The sequence below is a fragment of the Scomber scombrus genome, chromosome 1, assembly GCF_963691925.1.
Source record: "Scomber scombrus chromosome 1, fScoSco1.1, whole genome shotgun sequence".
Lineage (NCBI taxonomy): Eukaryota > Metazoa > Chordata > Actinopteri > Scombriformes > Scombridae > Scomber > Scomber scombrus.
In genome coordinates this window covers 32,871,285-32,898,426 of record NC_084970.1, presented here as the reverse complement: position 1 = coordinate 32,898,426, position 27,142 = coordinate 32,871,285, and the positions used below count along the sequence as shown (strand labels likewise).

General features: G+C 39.5%; 2 protein-coding genes across 2 annotated transcripts in view; both read left to right on the top strand.

Annotated features, from left to right (window-relative positions):
- Positions 1 to 27,142, top strand: part of slc22a18 (solute carrier family 22 member 18) — a 200,523-nt gene that overhangs the window by 147,720 nt on the left and 25,661 nt on the right. The gene's annotated exons all lie outside the window — the stretch shown is intronic.
- Positions 14,070 to 27,142, top strand: part of mpped2a (metallophosphoesterase domain containing 2a) — a 78,915-nt gene continuing 65,842 nt past the window's right edge. The window contains exons 1-2 of the mRNA XM_062422197.1: positions 14,070 to 14,624; positions 17,478 to 17,772. Coding sequence (XP_062278181.1) covers positions 17,660 to 17,772 — 113 coding nt within the window. The 5' untranslated portion in view covers positions 14,070 to 14,624; positions 17,478 to 17,659. The remainder of the gene's footprint in view (positions 14,625 to 17,477; positions 17,773 to 27,142) is intronic.

Here is a 27,142-nt window from a genome sequence, read left to right as displayed (position 1 = left end):
TGGATTGTGTTTCACTAAAATAACACACTGTAATGACCGCTACCTGGGTGTCTATAGAGTTTACTTTAATGGGAGCAGACGCTTGTCCGAGCCTTGCAGCTAATCTTATGTTAAAAGTATGTTTTGGAGCACTGAAACCGTGACCTGTAACACAATAACGTCTCCCCCAATAAAACTACAGCTGAAGTGAGGATAGAATAGAACAGAATAGAAAGCATTTATTATCATTGTACAAGAATATACAACAAGATTTGGAGTGCAATGCTCAGTAGTCAATAACAAAAAACAATAAAAACAACCAGTAGGACAGACAACATAAAGAATCACACAAGGGGGAATAAATAGTTTAAGAAAAAGATGTGAAAACTAGAAAATGGTGTAAAAATAAATAAATAAATAATAATAAATCTGCATTTGCTTTTAATAGTGAAAATTATAATTTTTACACAACACCTGCAAGCAGCATTTTTTCTACAGAACTCCAGAAACACAATAATCTGTGTGTGAAGAAATGCTTTCGTTGGTTCGATGGTTAAATGTTGATGCAGCTCTGAAGAATCCCGCCCCTGCTGATACAGTTGTTTACTGTTGATTGTTTGGATCACCGAAGATCTTTCTGCAATGAAACTCTGTTGTAGCTGCAGAGAAATACATCGATGTGACTTCAGATTGTTTGCACAAAAATTGCACAACAAAAAATTCACCAAACAACAGAATGGATTTTCCCTTTAATCTCCCCCTAACCCCTCCATTATCCAGCCTGTAGCCTTTTTTCTTCACCACGGATTGTCTGTCCTCCTCGCTCTTTCTCTTTCTCTCTGCTCTTGTTCAGTTCATTGTGTTTTACCCAGTGTCTCTGTCCTCTTTCTGTCGCTCTGTTTTCTGGGTGAGTTTCAGTGTTTGGAAGTTCAGTCCTCACTGCCTGGCCAGCTGACCTGCTGACATGCTTTTATCCCGTCATTATACTTGCCTCTTCCTCTCACTCCCTGCCCGAGCATCAGAAACAAGTGTCATGTTGAAGCAAACACACACACACACACACACACACAAATGCACGCTGAGTCCCTCTCAGACACTATTATATATATACACTGGGTAAGTGGTTTATTAGGTTTGTGGAAAATCACACAGCAACCCTGCAGTTCAGTTGTTTACACTGGTGTTGGCTCAACTCATGCATGATTTTAAAAAGACAACTCAATAAAATGTACACATGCAATTCAACACGTGATGTAACAACTAGCTATGTAGTTATGATTTCAAACTATACTTAATCAAATATATTTCTTTAAAACATTAATTAAAATCTTTCTGGATTCTGGAGATCCAGTTATTTCGTATGCGTTTTGGAAGGAGAATCTGTCCTCACTTGGGCTATATTTGGACTTTAAAGGGGACCTAGTATGCTTTTTTCAAATTTTCAGTCATATATATGCTGTTACAATGTTGGATGTTCATATTAAATGTGGCCAAAGTGTCAAATAATGAGGTGAAAGTATGTAGAAGTAATCCGTGTGAGACTGCTCTGATGCTCAGTTTCCAAATGCTTTTTTCAACTTTCAGACCGAGCTGATGTCAGCTTGAGACATTTTTCTTTATATGGTAATTTTCTCCATACACAGCACACAAGTTCACTTCTCCACTGAACTGTGAATCATGCAAAGCTACTTTAGTGGCCTTGAATATAAATATAGAGCTGGTAGTGAGTTATAATAGTTCCCCTTTAAAAGATGTTAACTCAGCACACTGACTGTACAAGTTCTCATAAAAGTTCCTACAGTACCAGCTTTGAAAAAGGCCTTTGTGAGGCTGGTTGATGATGAACACTGAAGTACTTAACTATAACAGGAGACTTTAAATTCTCTGGATGTTTTTTCTCTCTTTCTTTCACTTTAAATTGCTCTATTCGCCCTGCACATTCATCTCCAGAAATTCCTCTAATCTGTGTTATGTGTCATAAGAATTACGTGTATCGTCTTAAATCCATTTTCAACAACAAAAAAAGGTCTGTCTGGTGTATCATTTCCATCCAAAAGGACCCATATGAGCATTTTCTCAACTGCAACCCCCACCGTCAGGATAGTTTTGTTAGTCGGTGCCATTAAAATGAATGACCTTAACAGAAATTATTCGTATCATGTTCTCTATCTCTGTGGTTAAGGTCCAGTTAAGTTTAGGCAACCAATACTTGTTTAAGAAAGATTGTGGTCATGGTTAAAAGCAACAAACACAGAACGACCAGAAAAAGCAGTTTTACCACATCAAAGACGCTGCCTCATTTTCTGGTGAAGAAATATTTATATGTGAATGTTTGAGATTAGATTTATTTTATCACACATTCTGTTCCCAGCGTCTATTATTAACTTTTTATGATGGATAGTACTTCACATGTTGTTAAAAAAAAGGAAATTATTCAAGACAAACATTAGTCAAACTGCAACTTTAGCAAATTATAACTATTGAATTTACAATGCAAATCCTCTTTCAAAGATTTAATACTACTAATTGATTTCATTGTCTGGGTAAAAAGTGAACTCTAAAGGCCAAATCATGGTACATACCACATCCACATGGCCGTAAGTCATCTGCTTAGGATCAATGTATCAATTGTGCATTGAAAAGCAAACTGTGTGCTTGTTGTGTGTTTTGTAGGGGAGAGTGGGGTTGGTTGTCACACAGGTTGGTTGTTACATTCATTATATCTCGGTCCCTAGAGGGCGCTGTTAAAGAGTGTCGGTACTGAAAGCTTCAGAAATGAGGTGAGATGTTAGTTGAGAGGTGTTTTCTGGAGTAAACCACTCGACATTTAGGTGACGGGACGTTTAGTGTTTTTCATGTGAAAATGTTCAGTATTTCTCTTCAAGGCTTTTACACAATGAGTTTATAATAAAACAATCATTAGCATTAAAAAGCATGAAGAAAGAGCGATAGTTAGGTAGGTTTTTTTCCTAGCTACGCCAAAGCATGCAGTTGTTAGCTTTGCTGGTAGCAAGAAAATCCCAGTTGGGGATGCTTGTCACAGTCTCTTTGGGGTTGGTTGTCACATGTTGGCATTATAAACATTTATAGTGTGATATATCTAGTTCTTTCTTTGTTTTAATACAGCAAAATGACCAGGAATTTAGTCAGGGAGACAAACAAGAGCCAGGCTCCTCCAGATGTGACGCTCAGAGCAGTCAGAGATGTTAAAATACATAATATTGTTATATAAGGACAACAAATACACTTATAGGATGGATTTTTCCTGGTTTATGTTGTGTTAGGTTGTAATATTTCTAAAGATTGTCCCCATTAAAATAACACGGGGACAACCAACCCCATAATGTGTGTCTACCAATCCCATGATGAGGATGATTGTCACAAGTGCAGAAGACATATTTGATGGCCCACATCTCTACCTGACATTTTAGGCTTCAATTGCAAATGAAAAGTGAATCTATTCAGTATACGCTTTATGAGGAATTCAAAAGAAATCAATAAAGTGTGACTACCAAACCCCGTTCTCCCCTACTGTATTCCCCATCCATGGTCATATTCTCATGAAGCATTTGCTCACATACAATTTTCTTTTACCAGCTTCTTTTTACTTGATGTTCAGCTAGATACAAACAAACAAAGGAGCTCTTTATCTCTCTGTCACAAGGTTGCCACCTTCTCTTCTAGTGTGATGCGTGAATCGTGTCCTTCTACGCAGACCCCTGATTGTAGTATGTATACAAGCGCATCCGGTGTCCATGTGCAAGCCTGCATCCATCCATAATGGAGTATAGACAAAGTTTAAGTCATATTTAATTAGCTTGAATACTGACATCTTGGAGTATACATGATTTTATAGTTTTTTTCATAGTGTAAACAGATTGAGGATTAGTATATAGTATGGAATTGGGACACGGTCTATATTTGGCCCTGCGAGTCTGGTGCAGCACATGTGAGTTCTTGGCAAACACAAGCAGAGGATTGCGAAAGTTGCGACGGCGATAAAAAAGCATCAACAGCGGATTAATTGCCAGCGTAGGTGTTCGGGTCGTCACCTGGAACAAGCGAGAGCCACTTCAACACGGCGGCTGAGGACTGAGTGTAGTCCAGCGTTGTCCTCCTCTGAACTTCAGCTAATCAATTAACGTGATTTAATACACAGTCACTCCACATGGAACGGGAGCCAGCGTGGCTCGGTGTTCTCCTAATTTATACTGTATCGACCGACTCACACACACACACACACACACACATGCAGAGAGGGAGAGAGAGGCACTATGAGGGAGGAAGCAGAGGCAGGCGGATTGTGTTGAACGGTTGCGGGTTAAGCTCGATCTCTGGGGAAAATGAAGTGATTGTTTTATTTTTTTTCTTGCAGTTTAACATTGCTAAAGTTTAAAGGGCTGGAAAGAATGAGACGGAGAGCAAGCGAAGCAGAGAGAGACTGACTCAGAGTCCTCTCTTGTGAGCCTTCGTCTAGCCTTTGGCATAGAAAGTGAGCCTGCATATTACTCAGTCTATCACAACACAGCAGGAGAATGGGAGGAGAATTAATACACTTGGCTTTCATGCCAGTGTGCTCTCTCTTTGCCTTTCTTCTCTGCTACACTACTGCTCTCTCTTTCTCTTCAAGCTCCACTGGACAAAAGCACTTTGTGTGCTAATAAAATTAACTTGTATAGCTTTGATTTTTTTTTAACCAAGCCAAGCCGATAACAATCAAGCTGTGCAAAAAAAAGTTAGAAAAAATGGAATCTTGAGATTGTATTCAATTTTCTGTTCATTTCTAAACACGCGCCTCATGCCGGCGGCGGCTCGGTCTTCAGAGTGCTGCTGAGGCTCAGGGGCAAACATTTTTGTCTGTGTGCATTTCAATGACATAAACAGTATCTAGCCCGCCATACCCTCAGCGACCGTCTATCTGCCACACATAAATCTAAATGACATTAACATTTAAAAAACCCCAACTCCTGCCTGTCTGTGGATGGGCCTCTCAGACAGACAGGTCTCCATTTTATTTATCCACATGGCAGAAAGGGAAGACAGTCAGTGCTGCAGACAGGCATAAATCTGTGTGGGTTGGAGCCGTTGAACCGCTGTGGCCGGCAGGTTAAGTGAATATCCCCCTCTGGTTCCTGAAAGAGCTCCTATTTCCCACTGCCATTAAATATGTGTTTCATTTCTGCCTTATTTGGATGGAAAGTCATTTTACCCTCTTTTATAGAAGGTCATAAAATATATAGTGTTTTTTAACACTCTGCATAACATCTACATTTTCTATTGTATAAATGTGATCGCCGCGACACGGGGCTGAATAAAACATTCATGGCAAAAGCCATTTCTTCTGTGACATTTGGTCCCCTATCTATCATCAGTTTTCTATATGCAGCCAGGAGAACAAACGCTGGTCAAATGTTTAAATGTGGCCTCTCCACATAAAATTTAAACCCCGTTTTCACATTAACACCCGCCGGCTAGTAGATGGAAATGCTTTTTTTGCGCAGATAAGAGAAAAGTCAAATGGAAATGACTCGAAGGGCTGTTGTGGCAGTGCGGAGTGTGCTGATGGGTCTGGGAAATTGAAGCATGTCAGTAAAATTAGAAAAAGCCAGCCTTGCCTCAATTGGCAGACATGTAAATGTGGCAGTGCTCCTCAGATGAGTCCATTATGGACTGTCCCAGGCAGCATTTTCTCATCAAAAATCCCATCAGTGTATTAAAAGGTATAGCCTTGGCACTGACAAATTAATTCTTTTTTTTCTTTTCTTCTTATGAATGATTTGAATTGCTGTTGAACTCAGTGATGGGCAGCAATTCAATTTAATCATTCAAATTCATCCAGCAGAAAAATATACTTAAGAAACAATAGAAATATTGATAGTGTTTTCAATATCAATGCTATTAAGGTGATACTGTACTACACAGTATTAGATCAGCTGAGTCAATGCCTCATTTTACTGTGTTTCGTGTTCATTTTATATTTGCTTTATCTATGTATGTTTTACCATTGTTTTATTGTGTTTTTGTGTCTGATATTCCATTTTATGTTGCTTAAATGGTGTATATTGTATCATGTGGAGCATCTTGTAACCTCAGTTTGGAAAGGTGCTAAAGAAATAAAGTTTATTATTATCATAATCACATTAGTAGTATTATTATTACACCATATTAGACTTGTAGTCAAGACCGCGTAAACCGAGACCAAGACACTACCAAGACCAGAGGGTATCAAGACCGAGACCAAGACGAGACCAAGGCCAAGACAGACTGAGTCAAGACCAAGACAAAGTCGAGACGAGACCGAGACGAGACCAAGACCGAGACCAAAAAAAAAAAAAAAAAACAGCTAGTGAGCTAGTGTTACACCATAACTTGCATCAATTGAATAAGAGCAGCATACTGGGGTAAGGGGTTCAGTCCCAGTTTAAATTCAATTTAAGAAGGTATTATTTCAACTACAGACAGAACAATGCAGAATGCTTCTTTCTTGCCCCTGGACTGCAAATTTCTTTATGTTCCGTGAATGCAAATTTAATGATGGCGGAATTTGCTGACATTATTCTTACTAGGTCTGAGTGAGACTGACAGCTACGACGTAAAACTAACGTTTCGTATCTTTTGATTGGATGAGCGCCTTAATCACAACAAAATACATGTATGTCATTGATTGGTTGCATTTGAAGGGCGTGAAAGGCGAAATAATTTAATGTTGCATTATCGAATGTTATGTTTTGTATCATGGACATTATTTGTTGCAAATCTCCCGACCACTTTGTCGACCTGAGACCGCAAGACCAAGACAATGAGACCAAGACAAGAACGAGGGATCCGAGACCAAGACAAGACCAAGACCAAAGACGGTCGAGATTGTGACAAGACCGAGACCACGTAAAAGTGGTCTCAAGACCGGTCATCCAACTCTACACCATATACACTATCAATCAATCACTAATCAATATGATTCACACATTAAGCTCAGAAAATCAGTTTTATCACATTGTATACCCTGCAGTTCATTGCAGTTAACACAAACTTGATTATTTAGCACACTTATCTTGCATGCTGCAGACATTACTAAATCAACTTCAAAACCATTTGTCTCAATTTTAATCTCATATTCATCTTTTCTAAGTTGAAGTTCAGGATGAGACATGAAGGACGCGCTGCACTCAAACATTAACAGGAAGTGATGCTGTTTAGTTTAGGCCTCTATTTCTTACTGAGATCCCTTTGAGCACATTTGTATAAAAAACCCCTAAACTTTTTACAAAGCACCATCATGTGTGATTGTTTACTTTCAGTCACCCAGTCAACGTTTAATTGCAAAACTCCCTGTGGCCATTTAAGGGGGGGGGGGGTTGGTGCAAACAACACTAATTTGCAACACGTTACGGTTTTCTCAGCAACGGTCGCAAAACACTCAAAACATGCAGTAATATTCAGTAAAAGGATTTGCAGGATTAAAAGATTAAAGCAGAGTAGAATGAACTGAGGATTGTATGTACGAACTAATAAACAGACTCCAGCCTTATTTTATGGTAAGTACATGATAATCCTTGATGAAGTGTCTTGATATTAGAAAATAATGGACAAGGTGGAGATGAAGAACAACCGATGGAAGACGTGGCATTTCCTCAGAGCCTATAATTTTCTATATCAGCAGACCTTGGAGTCCATTATCACAATAACATGGTTAGAAAAAGAGGGGGGGGGGGGGAAAAAGGGAAGGCAGCATTTAAATCAATCATTATTTAAAGTTTGTGTGTAGTCAGTTTAACCCATAATTAAACCTATGTCATATCACTTATTGAATAGCCTGGCAGCAACACAGAGATCTTCCCTACTTAACTTTTAAAGCGAGCCTCACCCTTTTTATCCAATCAAAGAATGCCAAAGTGAGGAGTGGGAGATCACAGCTGTCAGTCAATACATAAACGCTGGCCATTATTTTTTTCTATTGTTAACAAATCTCATGTTGCAGAGCCAAACCAACAATGCATTGATCCTACTTGCAAGTATTGCTGTGTGTATCCAAAGCCTGATATATATCTCATTCTTCTCTGTGGACCTCCATTGATGTCCAAAAACTACAAAAAACATGTTAAAAAGCCACATCTTTGCACTGGGTAACGTGTTTCTTGTTAAGCGTGGTTATGTGCATGCAGAGATCATACTCTAATACTGAAAGACAATGAGTAAAACTGGAGCTATATTTGACATAAATATATTTAACTTTAGCTGGCCACCATGCATGATAGCTGTTATAAGCAACCGTGTTGGGGAGTAACTAGTTACATGTAACGGCGTTATGTAATTTAATTACAAATAAATGTAACTGTAATCTGTTACAGTTACTGAGGAAAAAAATGTGTAATTAAATCACAGTTACTTTGAAATGTTGATGATTAAAAGGAGGTTACATCTGAAGTCAGACCTTTAAGATTTTGCTCAGGAGGGTTTTTTCCTCATGTTTTAATATTTTACATGTTACTGAATACATATATTGCTGTTTTTAATTCTCTGAAATCAATATTTTTGTATATTTAGTAAATAAATCATAACGTGGGCTTATTTGGAGCACACATGAGCTTAAATGTAGTCACAGTACCAATTAAACCCACTTTAATCATCAAATATCTTTATTTTATATTGTAAAATCTACATGAACTAATGAATACATTTTCAAATGAGAGATAAATGATGCTTTATAAGAAATGATCTCCCTTATAAATCATGTCAGTATCCATGAAAAACAGCTGAACTTAGATGTTATAACTTGCATTGCATTGATCATGTAATTGAAATAGTTACATTACTTACATTTTAAATAGAGTAACTAGTAATCTGTAACTTATTACATTTCCAAAGTAACCTTCTCAACTCTGATAAACAGTGAGGGGGAATGAAAATAACCCAGTGGACAAACTCATTTTAGCTCATGTACAAATTGAGTTGTTTTTATTCATTCTGTGCATATGTGATGCACATGTGGAGTGCAGTTGTGAATGTGCTGTAGATGTGATGCGTCATTAACTGTGATGGAACTATTGGGATATCTCCATTTTTCAGAGGAGGACAATAACTTACAGGCGGCGTGCTTATGTCATATGATTGGTCGCCAGCTGCAAACCGTTTACTGCGGTTCTCTTTTATGCTGAATGATTGACCGCATAGAGAGACAAATTCATAATCACTTATACCACAAACCATTCAACACCTTAACATCTGTGCTGGTACAGCCAAAGACATGTTTGAAACAGGGGTTACTCAAATTAGGACTGTCATGTATAATCAAAATTTTAGAAAATACTGTCCAAATGTGGGGGAAATGCCAGAATAATCTCATCTCAGTGATGCTGTTTCTAGCTCTGAATCATCCCTTCCACTACAGCAGATACTGATGTTTTTCCTCTGTATTAACCACGTGTTATTACATGACACTAAGGTTAACTTAAATTATGTTATCACACTAATTGTACCTACCTGAAACCTCTTTATCTGCAGTGTTAGATACTTTAAATCTGCATTATGTGTTTTTTGGCCACTTGGGGGCAGCAGAAATGGTGAAAACTCAACAATACAATTGCTTATTTCCACAATTAGCAGTTACGGAGCAACATTATCATTAATTTAGAGTCGTGTTTCTGTCTTCCTGGTGAATGTAAGTCCAATATTCACTCTCTTTTAGCTCTGTTTTTGCTCTCTATATCTACTTGTGAGGGAAATATGTGGCTCTTTAGCATGCTTAATGCTCTATTTGCTGTTTTATGCTGGACATGTTGTGTATAGTGGGTGTTTAGAGCTTTTTCCCTAACATCAGACACTACGAGAGCGCTGGGAGTGAAATAAAACTGTAAAATTGCAGCTGGACGGCTAAACAATGAGCGGGAATTTGCTATAAAGTTCCATAAAGCTGAGAAGACATGCAGAGTCACTTATATAATTCCCTACATGTTCATGAGTAAAACATTGTTCTTATAAAAATGATTGATTATAGCCACTTTAAATAAGGATAGCTAATAACAAACGGAGAAAAAAAACAAAGATATACACTTTAAGGTAGATTTCCAAGAGAAACAATTCAACACTTCGATGACTAAAAGAGGACCAACTTTCTCTAAGACTTCATCTATAATTTAATGAATCGATCAACTATTTAACGCCTGGCGAGCACTTTTTACACCCATCCAAGTTGCAGGTTTTTTTCCAGTTTGGAAACTATGCTGCCCCATTTCAGGTTGTGTGAAGCACTCCCACAGGTACTCATTAGTATTGTTTACTTGTGGACCCAGTGGGGCCATGTTGTCTTCTAATCATAGATTTAACAACACCTTCTGTACTCTGGCAGCACGCACAGCTGTGATCTTATGAAGAGACGTTCCAGGTCAACATTTCCACTGAATTAATGTACAGAAGAATGTACTAAGAATGTGGCGTTCATGTGCCTTAATAATTTCAGTAAGTCCAATTTACTAATAAAAAGCACCAGGATCGCACTGTTACTGTCCCTTATGACTAAGACAATCAATTACCTTCATCATTCATGCTGTTTACAAAGGTGGCAGCTTGTGTTGAGTTCAAGGTCTGGCAGCCAAAATATTGAATACTGCATAAGATTTCATTGGGATAAAATCAATATCCTGCTTATTATGTCATGTCATGAAGCTGTGCAGCCAGAAGGAAACCTAACACCTTTTTTATCCAAGGCCTAAAGAGAGCGCACAGGGACAAACAGAACAGGGGAAACAGTCAATTAAAGAGCCAGCTGGATGTTTGTGTTCCTGGCGTCTCCAGGATGATAAAAGTAACCAGAGGGATGGATGCTGAAATGCTGCCTTCAGGTGCTTGTTGTACGCTTATTTTTCATCTGAGAACTCAAACTTGATGCATTTCTTGAATTATTTAACACAGAACACATGAATTAGGCGAGTTGAAGATACTTAACCAATCTGATACCATTTGAGTCGCTCTTTATAAAAGGTCATAACTAATGGCTGAGCTAATCGTTAAAAAATAATTTACAGATGCTTTAAAGATCAGTAATGAGTCATTAATAAGAACACCTTATGGGTTACCTGGTTATTTAACATCTTTTTGGTTGGCATTTATCTTCCTCCAGCAAATGTCATCTGCAATTATAAATGTCAGTGAACTATAATGAAAGGTTTGTCACAATAATCCAATTACGTGTGCAGCTGTAAAACGTGTCAATGAATTGATTTCGATCCAGATGCTTTGCAACATTTTTTAAGAGGCTTGATGATCACAATGTAAATGTCACACTGCAGGAGGATAAACATTCACCTAAGGGATATTTTCCCGTCCCGGCTACTCAAATGTTCATATAAATGGATAATTATTAATCTATAAATAGTAAGTTAATCTTTGTATTAAATAAAGTAAATGTGTGTATGTTATATTTATATAGGGACAGGTATATAGCATGAACTAATACCACATATCACAGCATTTATAGCCTAAGCTTGTTTGCGATGCCCGTACCTAACATGTACTTCCAGATAACTCAGGGCCACCACCATAAATTGATTTATTGGGCATTTATAAATAAATAGTTAATAAATCAATTTGATGCTTTTCTTTCAGGAGAAGCATCAACTGCTTCAGGATGAGATATGAGCAGCGGTGGAGGAAGAACGCTCCAGCACGATGGTCGATATGTACAGACAAGGAGCCTGGACCAAAGCTGAAGCACTGGGCTTTAGGCTTCTCATCAAAATCAGTCTATGATGCTCTCATAAGCATGGCCAACCTGCACAGGCTGGGGCATTGAACGCACCAGCATGCAAACTGTGCCAGAAGAGAGGCACCTTGAAGCACATCATCAGTTGCTGCCTCAAAGTGTTGGGGGAAGGGTGATACCGCTGGATCCATGACCAAGTCCTAAGGTCTTTGGCGGACGCAATCAGCTCAGTGATTCAAAACAGCAAGAATCAGCACCCCCCCCCAAAAAAACAGTCCATCACCTTTATCAGAGCCGGGGAGATGGCACAACATCAGCTTAGGTCCTCCAGAGGGCTTCTTGCCACTGCACAGGACTGCCAGCTCCGAGTTGACCAAGGAAGGCAGCTCAAGTTCCCAGAAAACATTGCAACCACTCCACTCTGAGCAGACATGGTGTTAACATCAAAGTCTACAAAGCAAGTGGTCCTGCTGGCCCGCCGTGAGCCAGTCGAAGTTGGGTGCCAGGGCTTTGCTGGCCATTCATTACAAGGAACTCTCAAACTCATTGTAGTAAAAGGACTGCAGTGCACAGGAGTCACCAAGAACATTGCAGAGGCTGCTTAACAGGCTTTGCAGTGGCTGCGGATTTGGAGGGGGTCGTCTGTGCAGCAGTGCACCACTTGGACACAAGTCGGGGGGGGGTGATCAACTCTGGCTGGGTCGCCAGTCTGATTTTAGCTTCATTAACTAACATGAATTTCCAAAGCACTTAGGATCAGCACCAAAAATACTATATTATATTAATCAACTATTCTTTTAAATCACTTTGCACAACTTATCTTTTTAAAAAATGCCTTTATTAATTGATACCACACTGTCATTTCCAACATGTCTTATTATTATTTTTAATGTTATGCTCTTATACTTGGGGTATTTTATTCTGTTGTATATAATTGTATATAAACTGTTTAATTATAGTACTCAAACGTTTAACCATGTAAAAAAAAACATTGTAACTTTTGTTTTGAGGCTGAATACATGAAGTGTATTATTATGATTAAGCCATTTTTTACAACTTGTACATTATTAAAAAATATATACCCTATTGCACTATTAGTTATTAAAAATGAAAATATGTAAGAGCTCTGGTGTACATATATACATACAGTCACCGGCCACTTCATTAGGTACACCTGTGCAATCTAATCTAATCCAATACAACAACTTTTCCATAAATTCTACATTTATGAAGCTAATACAGTTTCAGTTTTTGTTGACATTTTCAATATGGTGATAATTCTGTTTTATGTTTATTATTGAGGTCATAGTGGGCTATGGTGGTGTATTAGGGTGCATTATATTGAATTGTGTTTGTAACACTCTTTTTGCATTCGGTTCTTGTGTATAAACAACTTGGCCAAACACAAAACAACATTAAGTTCATCACTTTTTTTTAATTTTTATGATGGAAATGATGGGAATTTATCTTTCAACCATTTGTGAACATCCAACCAGAAGGTATGTACTGTGTTGCATGAGAAAATATATATGGTCTGTAGCAGGATAAGACCTTGTTACCGTGTTCAAACCCCCTGATAAATTACTCATTTCACTGGATAACGTAAATTACAACAAGAAATACTAATACATAGCTGAGTGGTCTACTTTAGTGTATAATAATAATGGTTCAGCAAAAACAATCACAGATTTCTACAGAGACGACCCTAAGATTGTTATTGAACCCTGAGGGAAAGGCAATATTAATGACAGAACTATCCAAAGTACATTAAAGCTGTCATAAAAATAAAACCATTTGAACCTGTAGCATAATTGTTTGTCTCATCTCTAACAGACAGGCTCGCAAAATAATTAGTCGTATAAAATCATTTTAAGGAAGAAAAAAAACAATACTAATTTATCTATTTTTAGGGGTCTTAAAAATGGTCTAGTTACTGGACCCTGAGGGAAAGACTATTTATTTTTGTTGAGAAAAAAAACCCAATAGTAATTTATTTATTTTTAGGGGTCTTAAAAGGGGTCTGAAATCGACACTGGTTCAGAATAAACAATCACAGATTTCTACAGAGAGGACCATAAGATGGTTTGTGAACCCTGAGGGAAAGATTATTTTTGTTGAGAAAAAAACAAAACAATAATAATATATTTATTTTTAAGGGTGCTGAAATCAAATTTAGGGGTGGTTGACCACCCTTAAAAAGGACCTGAGTCTGTAATTTCAATATTATTTTCTTATAGCTGCATCTCCACAGTGACTCCGTTATATCCAACTGCACTTGAACGCAGCACGAAGGTAGCGCGGGACTGCACGAGCGCCCTCCTCCTGCCTCCCTCCCGCGCAGCTCCCGCGCGAGTGCCCGCCGGTGAGGGCGCGCGCACGGGAGGTGGCGGGGGGTTGTGCTCGCTCCTGCTCTCTCTCTGCTCTCTGACCCCAGTGGCAGCTCCGACTCACTGCACTCCCCCTCCGTCACACCGAGGCTGCTCTCTCTCTCTCTCTTTCTCTCCTTCTCTACCTCTCTATCTCTCCCTCCGCTGTTGTCTGTCAGTGTCTCTCGCCCTCCTCTCCCGGCTCTCTCTCTCTCCCCCTCTTGTCTGGTTTCTTTCCACAGGAGCCAGCCGAGGTCCCGCCGGGTCGAAGGTTTTGCCCTATCCGCCCAGACTGCAGCAACCCCCGGATAGACGAGCGACCCTGCCTCGCTCTTACTACCACAACTACCGGTGCCGCTTCTGCTGCTGCTGCCGCCACTGCTGCTGCATGGACCCGTGTCTCTTCGCCGCCGCCGCCGCCGTGTAGAGGGCGACCCCGACCCGACACCGACACTCTTCTTCCACCTCCGGGGCCAGATTTAAAAAAAAAAAAAAAAAAAAAAAGAAAAGAAAAGAAGAAGAAGAAGAAAAGAAAGAAAAGAAACCACCACCAGCAACACCTCCACCACACACGACGAAAGGTACAGCAACCTTTCCTGCTTGGCTTAATTTTTTTTTTTTTTTTTGAGAGAGAACCGAAGAGAGAGAGAGAGGGGGAGAGGGGAGGGAGGGTAGTGAGTGAAGGGGAGAAGGGGAAGGGAAGGAGGAAAAAAAAAAGAGAGAGAAATTCCTGACACAAAGCCGTCGGTTTGTCATTTTACGAGGAAGAGCACCTTCGGCTTTTTATTCTTCCAGGAGCAGAGTTCAGGACTGCACGGACCCCTTTTTTCTTTTCCTTTTTTTTGTCTGTGTGTGTGTGTGTGTGTGTGTACATTTCTGCAAAAAAAAAAAAAAAAAGCGGTGCTGTATGCATGTGTGTGTACATGTGTGTGTGTGCATGGTTTCAAGAAAGGGTCAATTTATCCGCCTGCCTGTGCCGTGCCCCCTCTCCTTCTCCTTCTCATTTCTACTAGTGAAGTTAGCTATATTGCTTGTGTATCGGCGCTCTGTTTATTCACAGACAAGGGGGGGGGGGGGGCTTGACAATATATGTGTGTGTGTGTGTGCAGCTCAGTGTGTGCAGCTACAGCGTGCATAATAAAAAAATTAAATAAATATCCCCACACTGCCAGAGCAGGTTTAGCACGCTAAGCTACAGAGAGAGCTAGTTGCTGCTGCTGCTGCTACTGTAGCCATAAGGTAGAGACAGACAGGCGAGTTCCAGCAGCCCAACACACACACATACACACGCATGCATGCATGCATAGACACACACACACACACACACTGCACACGGCGAGGAAGACTGTGAAGCATGCTGCACACACAAATCCGTCCTCCAGCTTTTTCGGCCTACATTAGCAGAAAAAAAGAGAAAAGGGGGCATATTTCTGAGCAGAGCAGGCACTTCATGTTTTTGTAGATTTTTTTATTTGCTGAGGTAAAAGTGTGTGCACAGCTTAATTTTATTTATTTATTTATTTTTTTTAAAGATCTGCAAACTTGTTTCTTGCATGCAAAAGCAAAAAGGAGTCTTTTTGAAGTTGCAGTAATATTTATTTTAAAACTTGTTAAGAGCTGTGTGTGTGTGTGTGTGTGAGAGAGAGAGAGAGAGAGGGGGGGTTTGTGTGTGTGTGTGTGTAGTGGAGCTCAGTTCGAGTTCAAGGAATATTGAGATTTGAGTTTTCCCCCAAATTTTTTTCTTCTTTCTTTTCTATCTTTTCTTATGCTGGTATAAATCTTTTCTGACTTAAATTCATAGCACGCATCATTTGGAAAAGTAGCATTCGGATGACCCAGAAAATATAAATCAATGCTTTTTCATATGTGTGTGTGTGTGAGAAAATAGGACAAGTTTAAATTGGAGAGGGGTTATTCTTGCTTTTTAAGATATTCACACCGACTGGACTGGAAGGTCACAGCCGCACTGCATCACAGGATTTAACCATCACCATCAAATGAACTCTGGAGCTGTTTGATTTCCCTCCTTTTTTTAAAAAAAAAAAAAAAAAAAGGAAAGAAGAAGGAGAAGAAGATGACAGACTTGTTAAATTAAGGGGCAATTTTTTTCCCACCCTTTCTTCTTCTTCTTCTTCTTCTTCTTCTACTACTCGTGCTCCTGGCTGCATCCGGAGGTCTGGTATAAAAAGCCTTGTCAAGCCCACAGTGGCCACTTTTACGATCACAGTCAGGGAGGTCAGAGACAAGGAGAAGGGGAGGCTCAGGGTCCGAGGGGAAACATTGCTCAGCCTGCCGGTGAGTGAGCTCTGAATCTGAAGATGCATATCCATCCACACGTGCTGTGCATTTGTGTTTTTTTAGCTGCAGGATTTCAATTTAAAGAGTGAAATTGTCTTTTTTTCTGTGCAGAATGTAGCCTTTTATTTTACACAGATGCAAATTCAAGCTGGTAGATTGAGTGCTTCGTTGCAGATGTAGAGCAGCAGGCCTGGGATTAACAAAAGCAGAAGTTGTTTTAGCTTTATTTTTGTGTGTTTTTTAAGGTTGTGATTGTCAGCAATGGGAGGCAAACCTGTGCTGTGCATGCATTGTGAGGAATTTCTTGTTTTACCATGATACAAAAAAGGCTTTGCAACAATTTAAACAAGAGGAGAAATTAACACCTGAAGCTTTTTTTCCTGCACTGATGCACACACAGAGAAGTCGTACATACCTGCACTAATTTATACATTTTGAACTTGTTTGCTTTAAAACCAGCCGGGGGACGAGCAGCAGAGCAGCTGTTTAAAAAAAAAAAAAAAAGAAGTGCTTTCTACATTGTGAATTGTCACTTTTTACAGTAAAGTCTTTACAGTAAAAGTAACTACGTGCAAACTTTTGACAAGCTGTTTTTTATTCTCTTAAGGAAATGCCATATTGTTTGAAAAGGTAGAATAAATCTGCTAATTATGTTAAATGTTGCTTCACTGCTTTTTTTTTTTTTTTTTAAAGCAAATTGAGGATTGTATGAAGAACGGTTTGGTTTGATGAGCTGTTTTGGGAATTTTTTGCATGCTTTCTTTCTTCTTTTTTTTAAATATTTTTTTTTATTTTACTTTTCAACTGGGACACAGCCACACGAAAAAAGAAGCTTTTTTGTTTTGTTTTGTGCTCTCTGACAAACCGTAATTACAACGTGTATGTTAACAATGTGATTTATGAGTTAGAAAAGCATCGCCCTCTTTACTGCTCAGTGTTCTAGCTCAAAGAAAGCCACAGAACATGTTAGTTTATGTTTGTGCACGTTATGTCTTTTGAAGAGTTTATATGTTGTTTTCTTCCCCTTTCTGTGAGGTTTGTATTTTCTTGCCATGTAGAGGACGTTCCTGTCAGTGCCTGTTTTTGTGGTGCTGTTTAAAGCAGCTGATGTGTGTGTGTGTGTGTGTGTTTTGCAGACTGCAGTGTGTCGTTGGTCGTGAGTCGATCAGCCGGGTGTGTTGTCGCTGCTGCTGCTGCTGCTGCTGCTGCTGCTGGGAGACTTCCTGGGCTTCTTGAGCGGGTCTGAAGGATGACCGCTGCACGGCTCGCTGCTGAATCCCGGTGAACGAACGGCATCTCATGTCCAAACGGCGGAAGGATGGCTCATGGCAAAGTGACCATAACGGTGGACGAGTACAGCTCCAACCCCACACAGGCCTTCACACACTACAACATCAACCAGAGCCGCTTCCAACCTCCACACGTCCACATGTAAGTACACACACACACACACACACACAACAACACACACAACTCTGCGGATCACCTGCCGACAGCTTTAAACTAAAATACCTGCAAATAATGTTTGTTTTTTTATCAGCCAAACTCAATTTTTTTGTTTATTTTTTAATTAAATGTGAAATCCTGCTTGTTTCAGGTGTGATGTAAAGACTGTTACTCACTTTTTATCTGTCTTTACTTATGGCTTCTTTTATGATTTATATTTTAATTCAATTTTTATGTTTAAGTGGTTTCACATTCACTTCATTTCGAAAAAGTGAAACTGCAAAAAAGAGCAAAGGATTGATGTTTTGAGGTGCAACAGGAGGCCGAATCAGGACCCTGTTTAATGCAGAGTCTTTATTTAATTGGCTCAGGTTCAGTGAGAGTACGGTGGCCAGCGAGGACAAACTTTAACAACAGGCAGGGACCAAAAATAAAGTTTAAAGCTCTTCAGGTGATCTGTCAGATGTTACAAACGTTCAGCTTTCGCACACTGAAAACAAAAAGCTGGTTTAACTCACATTTGAGCAAAATCTCGTCAGAGTCAGGTGTTTATTTTTTCTTTCTCTGTCGTGAGTCATAGAAACCGTTCCGCTGCTGTTCGCTGTGGTCTCGCTATGAGACTTATCTCTTGTGCCATGTTGTCATTGTGGTGCACGAATACTTTTTTCCTCATTAGGGTGCCCCTCTCTCTCTTTCTCTCTCTCTCTCTTTCTCTCTCTCTCTCTCTCCCTCTTTCTCTCTCCCTCTCTCCCTCTCTCCCTCTCTCTCTCTCTGTCTTTTTATTTATTTATCAGACCAGTTACTTAGTGTTGCTCTTGTCTGATGTGGTTATGGTCTGCCTCTCATTAGTGGGTCAGAGCGCCCTGACCCATCATTGCTCGCCACACACATACACACACACACACACACACACACACACACACACACACACACACACACACACACAGACACACACACACACACACTCATCAGGAGCGCCCTGTGTTTTCATCAGTGGAACAGAGCCGCGGCTCACTTTGTGTCTTCTACCAATTACGGCAGTTTTTTAATGTTTTTTATAAAGACGTTGTTGACTGATTGTTTGTTGTTTGAGACGTTTCTACCTGCAGCAGGGACAGGAAGTGATTCTCTCCGCTGTTTTCATCATCATTATAGTGGATTTGTGCAGCACTTATTTTCATGTTGCTCTTTAGTTGAACTCTTGTTCTTTTTATTAGGTAATTTTGGGTTTGATTTGGCTATTTTTGATGCATGACACACACTCTCGCTTCCCTTTTGTCATAGTTTAGATGCATTAAATGACGATAAATCAAATATTTGGCTAAAATAACGAAATGCAACACATGTTGGAGCTGATTAAAACGTAACGTGAGAATGCAGACCCCATGACAACCCCATACACTGATTGTATGCCATGTAGTCTTTTTTTAAAGATAGAGAAGATAGATACTACCGTAGATAGATTTATATGACAGTAAAGTAGACGCAAGGCTGCAATCACCTAGTGCTGACATACAGTTAAACTTGTCAGAGATAAAAATGGCAGAGTATTTCTATTGCAGTCTTTGTTGTAAAGGAGAAAAGTTTAAGATGACAGATCTACAAGACAGTTTAAAAAGAACTGAACAAAACTGTCCAAAAAACAACAACACTGATTTAAAATGAACTATTTCACTATTTCTTTACTAGTTTTAAACTCTTCTTTGTCTTGTGTTGCTTCAAAGACTCTGAAACACTTCCAGAGAACCTTCATCAGTCTGTAAAACTATATTTTTGCCAGTGGAAACCTTTTAAACTCTTCTTTTGTCTATGCAACTTTTGTTCTCCCGTGTCAAAATTGACTTAAACTGGTTTGACTGTTTATAAAACATAAAAGTATAAATTATCACCCTTTTTAGCCAACTTCATTCCATGTTATTACCACAAGTTTTACACATATTTTTGGAAATTATGCTCAAAAGCCTTCATTTAAATGAAATTATACCTCATTTTTGAGGGTCAGAATTGACCTGAGGACAATAGGAAGGTAAGATCTAAAAGGAATGACATTACTTGAGCTGACTTATGACTTTCTCTGATTTAAACAGAAGTTAAAATAAACAGAATCACACAGCTGTACGGAGGAGTTATGTTGTTCAATTGACAGACGTCGGACGGGATAAACAAGTCCTTGGTCCTGTTCAGCGGCTCAGCTCGTCGTGTTGCACGAGTCGAACTTTATGATGGCAGCCAGCGACAGGTCGACACGTGGCGGAGATATAAACATCATAGAGGAGACGTTTTTAGACAAGACGCCAGACGAATTAGAGGCAGGTAAACGGCTGAGGAGTGACCGTTCACCTTTCCTGAAACACATCTGGAAAGTTATTTATATTTTTTGTTTGACTCATCACCTCCACAATTATGTCTGGTTTATCATGTTCATGTAAACAGGATTATTTTTAGGGAGACGGTCAAATTATGAATCATCTAAACAGCTAAATAGGACTTCCCCCCCCCCCTCCTTTCAGTGTTTGGCAGTGTTCACTTAGTTGTGCCATTGTGTTGTTTCGGGATACCTCGGCTGCGAGCCGGGCTGCCAGCACAGCCACTGTGTGTGTTTGCGCGTGTGTGTGTGTGGGTCCCTCGAATTGCAGGAAAAAAAGCAGACGAGGTCACCTAGCACTTTGCGTTACGTCAGTCCAGTTTTTTTTTTAATGGTTGACAAAAGTCGGCAATAAATCAGACCAAATACTTTCAATACAAATGAAGGTTAACACTCCAGCCAGACAGCACGGAGCACATTCTGCTTTTTGACGTTTCTAAAGAAGCTTGCACGCTTATTTTCTATTAGACGATCCAAATAGCAGATAATCCAAACAATCTTCCTACTTCAAATAATGACAGAATAACCTCTGGAAGGCTCGGTTTTTTGGGGGGGGAACTGAGATTGCATTGTTATTATTTTATTATGAGGTTTATTATTATTTTCAGCTTCTGTGATTGACATTGACAGGTTTACTTTTAAATTCTTTTTTTTTTTTTGCTGCAGTGTGGCACCAGTTGACCATTTAGTCAAGTTCAGTTAGATGAAGCCTCTTTTTTTTTTGAGAAACGAGCTGCAAAAATCCTGTAAACGTTTAAAGTTTTTTTTTATAAAAGTGGCGCTCATCATCGGTCATCTGGAGAGAGTTACGTGTTTTTATTCAAGATGACGACAAACTAGAAGAGATCGCGGATGTTTGCCTTCAGGTTGTAGCTGGTAAAAAAAAAAAAAAAAAAAGTAGCTGTTTATTAGGTGTATTTAGTTTTTAAAAAAAGAAGAAGAAAAATCATGTATAAAGAGTCAAACAGCAGGAGTGAAAACAACATTTTCTTGCTTCTGCTTTAAAAAACATGGAAAGTGAAAGAGTGGGTGTTAATGCGCAGAAATTTATTTAAACTTGGAACAAATAATCACAGTATTTATCTAAATATTTGGGATTATATTTAGTTTTTACTGCTGCTGCTGCTGCTCCTTTTTTCCCCTTCATAGTTTTAGCTGCGGTGCTTTTTTTTTTTGTAGAGGTGAAGCTCTCGTAGGAAAAGGGGATGTGTTGGAGCTGTGGGGGCCTCTCAGCAGATATGTGTTTGGATAAATACATTAGGCTGTTTCCTGGCTTCCACAGAGCCTGCAGTGTTTTACTCTGTCATTCTTAAACTCAGACTGGGAACCCCGGGATCACACACACATACACACATAGTCCCCCCCCCCACCCCCCCACCTTCCCCTCCGCTACCCCCCTCCTGCTATGTTTAAGTGCTTATAGAATACGAGCTCTGTTCTGGGAAAGTAAAGGCTTGTTTAGATTTGAGAGATAATGATCCGACTTGCTCAGGGTTCCTCTCTCTCTCTCTCTCGCTGCATCCAAAGTATTTAGACATAAATAAAGTTGCTGCCTCTCTTAAAGCAAAAAGAGAGAGAGAGAGAGTGAAATAGAGAGTGACTCTACTCAAGTAAAGGGGGTTGCCCGCCTTTTGAAATACAATCCTTGCTAATGTTTTTTTCGCCCCCTAGAAGGAATATTTAGATTTCTGTGATGGAGTACAGCAGCGCCTTTTTGTGCAGCATGGAAGGTATCGCTCTATGAAACACACACATATGAAAACATGCATGTCGTGCACGTACACATTCCTAGACACACACACACAGAGAAAGAGAGAGAGAGAGAGAGAAGCAGTTACAAGCTAATGCGTTGGAACGTGACCCTGAAGTCAAAGTGGGCTTTCTTCGGAGCATGGGACGTCTCTGTCTGTCTGTAAGCGAGCGACAGACTCAGTCCAGCCATGTTTGTGTGTCTGGTTTATTTTTCTGCGCCGTCTGTTTTTTTTTTTTTTTCTTCTTGCCTCAGCCCCCTTTCTCGTCGTCATTGTCGACGACGGCGGCGGCATCTCGTGAAATGAAATGCTCAGCAACTTGGAACATATGCTTCGAGTTGGGACACTAATGGCTTCGAATCCAATTTGAGCAGGATCTGGGCCAGACTGCGGGGAAGGCCCGAAATACTGACAGACAGACAGACAGAGTGAAGGTAAAAGGACTCAGAAGTGAACTTGGAGAGCGGATGCTGTTTCGACACTTCTCTGAGCTCAACAGTCCCGATAAAAGTTTAAAGAATTTAAGGACTAGAGACGTTTTTAAAGTGTCCTTGTTTAACTCCCTGAAAAGGTTACCTGAGATTCAAACTGTATATCAAACACACACTTGGACTTCATTGCTTGTAGCATTTCATTTCCCAGAGCTTCTGAGTGGAAAATTACCTGTTATGTTACAATTTTCTCCTCAGAATAAAATCCTAGCAGGGTTGCAACTATTATTTTCAAGCCTTTCCCATCAATTCATCATCTGACAATTATTTTTTTTCAATGAATTTTTGAGTCTGTAACTTGTCAGAAAATTGCCAATAACAGTTTTTCACAATTTCTCAAGGTGACATCTTCAAATTGTCCCTTTTTGTCTGACCAAAAGTCCAGCAAATCCTCACATTTAAGAAGCTGAAACCAGTTTCTTGATAAATAACAGAAACATTTAATAGATCATGAAAACAGTTGGCGATAAACTTCAGCAGTTTCTTTTTTAATAGAGGTGAAAACGTCTACATGAAAGCAGCAGGAGAAGAAGAAAAAAAAAAACTTTCAACTCTCCAAATCCTCACACAGAGTTAATCAAGGACTCCAGATTATCCGGTGCAGGGATGATGACGTTTGTGGTTGATCTTGATCACAGATGTGTTGGCATTTCTCACTCGATGACTTAACTGGATTACGCCATTAACGCCTTCAGAGTGTTAATTTATTTAATTCCCACTGGATGTGAGCGCTCTGCAAGCCAATGGAGAAAAACTGACTTTCCCCATGATGCAAGTCATTGATGGGACCCACGTTTGTGTCATTAGAGGTACATTCTGGTTTAACAACACTGTTTATGTTCATTTTTACGTACACAAGAGGGAAATCAAGCTAATTTGTCCAAACCTTAAACCCTGGAGTGTCAATTAGTAGAAAAAGGCAGCCTGTTGTTGCTCTAAATGTGCATCAAATGGTCATTTTTCTTTTAGTAAACCACACTTCAGTATTTTGGCTGAAACAGACGTGCTGGTATTTTTCTTGATGGACTTATAATGGTGCCTAATAGAGCATCCCACGAGGATCAACAAGTTGTTTAACTTGATCCGAGTTTTTCTAGATCTCTGAAAATGTGTCTCTCCACTGAGTTAAAAGCTGTGTGAGCTTTTTTTCTGTCCTTTTTATTCGTTTCACAGTCTGTCTGCTTTTAAATTGGTCTACCATTGACATGCGTCTTTGGGTGATCCGATCACAAGTGCAGGTGTGAATGTACCCAAGACACATTGAGGAGGCATTGAGATCCAGTCTTCAGACCACATTGGAGGTCTTGGGTCACATTGAAGGACTCTTAATCAACCAACACCGGAATGAGTGGAGGTTCATACTTAATCGTGCTCCAACAGCTTCATATTGAAGTGCTAAACAACAAGAAGATGGTTTTAAATTGGTCTTTAGGGCCTGTTCACACCTCCTATTAAAATGCATCTTGGGAGATCCGATCACAAATGGACAGTTGTGCAGGTGTGAATAAGAGAAGATAAGATATTCCTTTATTAGTCTCACAATGGGGAAATTTGCAGCCAAGACACATTGAAGAGGCATTGAGATCCAGTCTTCAGACCACATTTGGAGGTCCTGGGTCACATTGAAGGACTCTTAATCAACCAACGCCCGAATGAGTGGAGGTTCATACTTAATCGTGCTCCAACAGCTTCATATTGAAGTGCTAAACAACAAGAAGATCGTTTTAAATTGGTCTTAGGACCTGTTCACACCTCCTCTTGGGAGATCCGATCACAAGTTGATAGCTGTGCAGGTGTGAATGCAGCCAAGACACATTGAGGAAGCATTGAGATTCGATCGCTCACATTTGGAGGAAGTCGGGGCCACATATGAACAGCAGTGTGTACGTGAATGTACGAGGCCACATTGAAGGACTCTTACTCAACTGATATCCTCTGCATAAGTGGAAGTATGTACTTAATCCAGTGTCATCTTAAAGTGCTAAACAACAACAAGAAATAGAAGAATGGATTCTGGCAGGTGGAGTACACACGAAACATGCTGCCTGATTTCCTTTTGGGCCGAAGAGGTTTGAGTTTGCAAAGGTCTCTGTAAACTTCTTCTTTTAATTTCCTGCAGACCGAGCAGAGGAAGTGCATGGCTGGTCTGTGCAAAAGGAAATGATGTACATATTTATGTGCATATAGAGCGAGGAAGTGGAGATCCGACTTAAAGCTGTCCATTTGGGATCGGATCACCCAGGACGGATTTTTAATGTCAGGTGTGAACAAGGCCTTAAATTCAACTTGTAGTTTTGTTGACAAGGTGTTGAAAAGCTGCAAATCTGTCTTTTGGAAAACCTGCAACGCCCCATGAAGAATTGCTGGACTGAGATTCTCTTTAGTGGTTGGATGTGTGTTTTTTTTCGCTGTATCGTTTTCATTTTTCGGTTTGGTGCCAATACAATAGCTCAGTGTACGTCCCAACAGCTCCTTACTCTGAGGAATATCAAAATGAAAACTCTTCTCTGTATGTTAACACAAATATCTGGTAAAAGATGAAGTGCATAGAAAGAATCTGACCAAGCATTGAATGCAAACTCTAGTTACCACTTTACTTCTTTATTCTCGATGCTACAGATTTACATTTAATGGCGTTAAAGAATAAGAATTTGACTAATAGTAGCTGAATAGAGCTACAACGATAAGTAGATTAATCGATTAGTCGATTGACAGAAAATTAGTCACCAACTATTTTGACAATCGATGGATCTTTAAGTCATTTTTGTTTTTTTTAAGAGAAAATATCCAAATTATCTGATTCTAGCCTCTCAATTGAATATAATGAGATACAAATGACTATTTTCATGGTTTGTCTACCATGATAGTAAACTGAATATTTTTGGATTATTGACTATATGCTATGTATATATTAAAGAATATGGTCTACATGTAAAGTGCCTTGAGATGAGTTGTTAAATAAGGATTTGATTGATTGATAAAAACTTAAATTAAGAAAAAAGATCAAATACACATAAAACGCTACTGACCCTAATAATGGCTGATCAATGTATCCGTCTAGTTTCAACCCACTCATAGATTCATTCCTTCAGTGTGAATAAAATGGAAACATCACATAAAGCAGAAGTACTGTAGATGGGGTTAAAACAGTGTTTAATCTGTTGACACCTAGCAGCCACAGACAAGTATTTTCTTTGCTCTAGTATATTTCAAACACATTATGTATGACACAGAGGAGACGCTGCAGCCTGATAAAGTTAGTGAAGTTTTGGAGAACATAGTGTTAACAAGATTTTGTCCTTTCTTTTCTTTTATTTACTCTACAAAGCACCATTCACTCAAGACACCTGAGCTAAATGCATTAATTTCAACGCTGTGAAATGGAAATTCTTTTAAACCCCCGCCTCCCCCTCCTTCCCTCCTCTCTCTCCTCTTCTGTCCTGCACGCTGAAAAAAATATTCCACATTTAACAAACTCCTTCTCCAGATGCCTCGTTAATTATTCCCACCCTCTGAATAATTGAGGAGCTCGTAAGTATGAATCATTTAATGCCGCTGCCGCCGCTGCCTGCGTCCATACACGTGGATTTTTCTGACAGAAGCTAGTAAAGGAAGCAGCACCAGGAGAAATATGGCCTTTACACATTTGTTTAAAACACTGTCTTGGTTTTTATTAATGAACTCCTTGAGGATTAAAAAAAAAAAAATGTTTTAATGTGACTTATTTCCTTTTTTTAATATAGTGGAACGGTTGCCGCATATAGTCGAGGAAATTAAATGGACTCGTTTTGAAAGGAGCGGAGAGGAAACGGCTCCACTTTCAGAGCTATTACATAGGTACACAGTGAAAAATCAGCATTTTTATAAACGAGTTTGTGTACTGGAGAGAGGATCACATGACAGAGGAAGCCGGTCAGGGTGCTCGGATGATAATTAAACAAGACGTTTCCATCTCTGTGTTGGTAATAGCAGCTTTTCTGCTCTTGTGATTCCATTTTCCAATTTTGGCGACTCGGTCCAAGAAGGGACCCCGTGTCTTTTCTCGTATTAGGTTGTGCAACCTTGTGTACGTTAAACCTTTCAGCAGCGAGGATGGGGGGTCGTTTTTGAAGACGAAAACGTTCTGATAACTGCCAATTTAATAGCAGGAAAATGTAAATGTGACTAGGGATTTGTAGTTGAGCATATCAGAAGTATCAGTTTTTTCAACCTCTCTTCACACCATTAGTTGCAGCTAATAGATTTTTAGATAGCAACACAAACGAGGGGAGAACTAAATGTTCCTCTTTTTTTTTAAGTAGAGCAGTGTTTTCTTCATGTTTTTGCTCTGGTGCGACCGTGTCATTTGGGCCGACAGAGCTCCGCTTGTGTTTCCATTACTTCCACTTATTCTCTCTTTTTGCCAAATATTGTCATCGCGACTATAAATAACTTATTTGTCTTTGTTGAAAGAAACAGAGCTATTGAATTTCACATTGTAGGCCCAAACATTTGTTTTCACTTTTGGCTTTGAACTTGTTTCTGAAAGTAGCAGCAGCTCCAAAGTCTGGTTTTTGCTGTAATTGTTACAATACAGTTTATTTTATTAGTTTGTGGTGCAGCTACAACCTGAAGGTAAACTGCATCCCGAGTCTGTTCTTGTTTGTGGTCGTCTGGTTTAAAACCAAACTGTGTCCAGATGACAGATGATGATCCATTTTTAAGAAGTAAAACATGTTCAGGAGGATTTTCTGGTCTCATCTGTTCGC